Below are 4,907 nucleotides of genomic sequence, written 5' to 3' on the forward strand. Positions count from 1 at the left end.
CCCCGCCAGTTCCCCCTCGCACCACGTCCAAGCCGCTGATCTCGGTGACGGCGCAGAGCAGCACGGAGTCCACGCAGGACGCCTACCACGACAGGACACAGAGGATATCCCCGTGGCCACAGGACGGGCGAGGCATGTACAACTCCACCGACAGCCTGGACAGCACCAAGGCCATGAACCTGGCGCTGGAGACGGCGGCGGCGCAGCGCCACGCGGCCGAGGGCTCCTCCGTACGCACCAGCGACAAGGCCATCCTCGTCTCCAAGGCAGAGGAGTTCCTCAAGAGTCGCCGCTCCTCCATAGGGATCCAGGTAGCCTGTCCCTAACTTCTGCCTGTTGTCCTGGGTTAACCCCAGCAGCAGCCAAGCCCCACACAGGCAGTCACTCACTGCCACCAGTGGGATGGGGAGAGTGGGAAGGGTGAGAGCTAGTAACTCCTGGGTTGAGATAAAGACAATTTAATACGGAGAGCAAAAGCTGCAAACACAAGCAAAGCAAAACTAGGAGTAATTCCCTGCTTCCCTTGGGCAGGAGGTGTTCAGCACCTCCAGGAGAGCAGGGACCATCACCTGTGATGGTTCCTTGGGGAGACAAACACCATCACTCCAAACATCCTCCCCTTCCTCCTCCTTCCTCCCACTGCACACCCTGAGCATGATGTGCTATGGTGTGGAATATCCCTTGGGTCAGGTTGGGTCACCTGTCCCAGCTGTGTCTCCTCCCAACCTCCCATGCAGCCCCAACTCCCTTGCCATGTGGCAGTGTGGGAAGCAGCAAAGGCCTTGGCTCTGGGTCAGCTCTGCTCAGCAACAACAAACACATCTCTGCATTACCAACCCTGTGCTCAGCACAAATCCCAAACACAGCCCCACACTAGCCACTGGGAAAAAAGTTAGCTCTGTCCCAGCCCAAACCAGCAGAAAAGCCAACTGATTTTAGATACTGGGAGGGATTTGCTGTGGCTCCATAATGTGTTTGCAGCAGTAGTTGAAACCAGTGGGAAGCGCCCCAACTCCCTTGCCATGTGGCAGTGTGGGAAGCAGCAAAGGCCTTGGCTCTGGGTCAGCTCTGCTCAGCAACAGCACAAACATCTCTGCATTACCAGCTCTGTGCTCTGCACAAATCCCAAACACAGCCCTGTCCTAGACACTGAAAGCAAGTGCACTCCAGCCCAGCCCAAAGCAGCACACTGTGATGCATTGCTTGTCTTCTCGCTGTAAATAGCATCGAATGAGTCATTCAGCTTCACCGGTTCTAATTATCTAACAAACAACCCCTGGCTGCTTAGCAGTAATTGTAATTCACATCATGGCAACGTGGCTGCACGGAAAAGTCTTTGGCTAATACACTGTGCTTGGAAGAAAATGAATGAATAAATCTCTAGGGAGGTTATCTGTCATTAACACTTGATGTGAAAATTATACTGCAGAGCTACAGGTGAACAGCATGTTCATCTCCTTCCCTCCGTGAATTCACAGGCCTTTTTATAGCATTACACCAGCTTCAAAGTGCTTGGCAGTATTTTTTCCATTATCTTTCTCTCCTGACCTTGGAAAATGTGTAATGCCACTGGATCTTCAATTATTCTACCTAAGAGGAGGTTAGTCGTGCTGGGAAGAAGGGCCCAAGGAAGAGAAAGAAACGTGCTGATGTAGATCTGGCATAATTACAGATGGCAAGTAATGAAATAGCTTTAATAAACAGTCTTTGCCCATCAAAACCCACAATGTTTATCTCACCTGGCAAAATGTGTGTCAGACTGTGGAAAGCTCAGTCAAGTTCTTTTGTTTCAGAGAAATGAAAGAAGACAATTCCAGATGCAAATTTTGATTGCTATTCCAGAAGTACTAGGTAGCTGGCAATGGTCATTTGTTTGCATCTCTAGGAAATATCAAGTAGGAGCAAGGAAAGCTGAACTTTTGCAAAGAATGCAAAGTCCTTGGAGGCAGGATGAGAGAAAATTTCAGCTTCTGTTTGGATAATACTCCCTTTTACATCACTGGGGTCACTTCTGTGCTTAAAAATCTCTACTTCTACGGCCAGATCTGCCATAGAGGAAATGCCACTTATTTTGGCATAGTTGCAGGTATTGTGGAGACAGCGACACAGAGCTCAGGAAGGCAAGAGTCCTTGTGGGAGAGCTCAGTGCGTGGCTGTTCATCCACCAGTGTGTTATTTTCTTTAAAGAGCAGTAACTCTGTTTCCATTCACTTCACAGTGCAGTCAGAGAAAACGGTTTGGGTTTAGAGTGTCACAGCCACTGGTTAAACCTCATGGGTTAACGTTTTAGCTGGGGTAATTTTGCTGTTCCAGAATGTGTTAGGCTGATGGAAGGAAGCAGCTTTGCCAGCAAGATGCTTGCCCAGCTCTCCACAGAAAAGCTTTTGCTGCTGATTCTCCAGATGCAGAAGATGAGAAAGCAGTGTAAGGACAACGGGAAAATATTCAGATGGCTACTTTTCAAATGCTTTGCAGAGTAATTAGTGTATTCTAAACTGTTCACAGAAGTGGCTTAGCAGATAACGGCAAAAGGCCCAAAGGAGCAGCAAGTAATCTTTGGTACCTTTTAGCCCCTAACACAAAACTTCCTCTTCAGAAAGGAAAAATGTCTAGTGTTGTTCTTATCTCTCCTGTACAGTGTGCACAGAAGTGTTTATCAGTGTTGGTGTCTTGCTTTGGTCAGTGCAGATACTCCAGTAATTAATTCTGGAACTTTGATTCCATCCCTTGAGCCTATTTCTTGCTGCAGGTGATGACCAGCACCTTTCACTGTGTTCTGACCCTCCTTGATGTGTGAGGTGTAATCACATGTGCTGATAACGCACAAAAACCCCTGTGTGAGGATTTCCCTGGAGGCAGAAGATCTTCCATGGCAACTTCTCATCTTGGCCTGTAACTCTGGAGCTCAAATGCACCAGGCAAAAGGCAAATGTTGTTTGCAGCAGCACATCTTAGAAGGATGAGCTGGTTTTTATCTTCTGAGGAATACAAAGTGCTTGGTTGTACCACTCGGCATTAGATAAGGTAAAAATTGCGACAGGATCCTCAGATAATGTTTTAGCCATTTGGGATTTTTTGCATCAGTAAGTTTCAAATGTTTCCTTAGTGTGAGAAAGACATTTCTGCAGTATTTTTGAACAGAAAATGCATTTTTTGGTGTTTCTGTTGCAAGGTTTGTAAGGGATAGAAACACAGGGTAGAACACTCCTATTGCAAACTATGCAAACAGTAATTTATGCCCTCAAAATGAAGTTGGAGTATTTCATTACTTTTAGACTTCTGCACCAAAGTACCTTGGAAAAGGATGGTTTTTATTTGCATATTTCCTTGACTGACTAAATGACTTGTTTCCTTATTAGCGTGCTATGCCAGGGTAATGCATTGGATTTGCATCTATTTGCATTAATTAATTTGCTATCAGGATGGCTAATTTGTGCTTTTTTTAATGCTCCACTCCTTTAACACATTGATGTGCCCAAGGAGCTTCATAATGGAGCAGAGAGGCACAAAGATGCAGAGTGATCGGCGCTGCCTCTGCGTATGGAAACGCTGTGGATCCAGCCTGGAACTCCCATGGCTTTGGCATGGACATTTGTGTGGTGCACATGGAATGGAAAGTCAGAGAATCAGAGTCGGTGAGGTTGGAAGGGACCACAGTGGGACACATTGATGTGCCCAAGGAGCTTCATAATGGAGCAGAGAGGCACAAAGATGCAGAGTGATCGGCGCTGCCTCTGCGTATGGAAACGCTGTGGATCCAGCCTGGAACTCCCATGGCTTTGGCATGGACATTTGTGTGGTGCACATGGAATGGAAAGTCAGAGAATCAGAGTCGGTGAGGTTGGAAGGGACCACAGTGGGTCACTGGTCCCGTCCCAAGCAGAGTCTGATCCATCATCCTTTACTAAAGCCCTGGGATACCAGGGATGTGCCATAGGATTGGTATTCACGTGCACATGGAGCTCAAGTTCCTAGGGATGCACTGGACTTACTGTGAAGCTCAGTGGTGTCTGTAGGGACAGAGCACAGCACAGGCAGTAACTCATTTCAGGGTATTGGAGTCCTATCCCAGATGGGAATTTTGAACAGAAAACATATTTTTTTCTAGGAAATAGCTGGTTTTCTTCTGTTTTGTTCTGTTTTTCACCACCATATTTAAATCAAGAGAAAAATTGCCAGACCTGTCAGTAGGCACTGGGGGAAAAAATGGCGATTTCTAAACTCAAATGAGTTGCCAAACTACTGATTTTGAGATTAAAAATGTGGTCAGCAACCTCGAGAATATATATCTAGCAAAAAAGAAATAATAAAACTCTTGTAACACTAGTAGCTATAAACTTCATACCTGTCTTCTACCATGGCAGCAGAAGACTCAGCAAGGTATTTGACTTCAAATGGGGAGTAGAGATTGTTGAGAGTAAAATAAGCACTAAGTCAGAACAGAGTTGTTGCTAGGATATATTTGCAGGGATTTTCCTTGCTCTTTGGCACCCTGGTATAATGCTCATGATTAACATTCCCAAACTGTTCTAGTTACAAAGCATCTCCTATTAAAAGCGTTTGGAATAGGAAATATATGAGAAAACATGTCAAGAAATTGCTCCTTATTTACTTCAAGTATTTCAAAACATCCAGTCCTTTGTTTCTTCTCTGTTTAAAAGACATCAAAACTTCTCAGGATGAACAGAAACCATGGAAATGAGTAAGATGGCAGTGAGTGCTGTAAGTGTGAAGGCTGATTCATGGTGGTATTTTTGGAGCTGAGCACTAATTGCAGAGTAGAGAATGGACTCTGTCGTCTTCATTCATCATCAGATCACGCTTCAGAGTACTGAGGGTTCTTCATTTAATCTCCAAAATCTTCATTAAACATAGAATTGTAGAATTTAAGGGTTTGAATGGACCTT

General features: G+C 45.6%; 1 protein-coding gene across 1 annotated transcript in view; it reads left to right on the forward strand.

Moving 5' to 3' along the window:
• The window catches only part of DLGAP2 (discs, large (Drosophila) homolog-associated protein 2), a 60,147-nt gene extending 59,821 nt beyond the window's left edge, over positions 1–326 (forward strand). Inside the window, exon 7 of the mRNA XM_009078474.1 lies at positions 1–326. Within this exon, the coding sequence (XP_009076722.1) occupies positions 1–326 (326 nt within the window).
• The last annotated feature ends 4,581 nt before the right edge of the window (positions 327–4,907 follow it).

This window comes from Acanthisitta chloris, unplaced genomic scaffold, assembly GCF_000695815.1.
Source record: "Acanthisitta chloris isolate BGI_N310 unplaced genomic scaffold, ASM69581v1 scaffold14467, whole genome shotgun sequence".
Lineage (NCBI taxonomy): Eukaryota > Metazoa > Chordata > Aves > Passeriformes > Acanthisittidae > Acanthisitta > Acanthisitta chloris.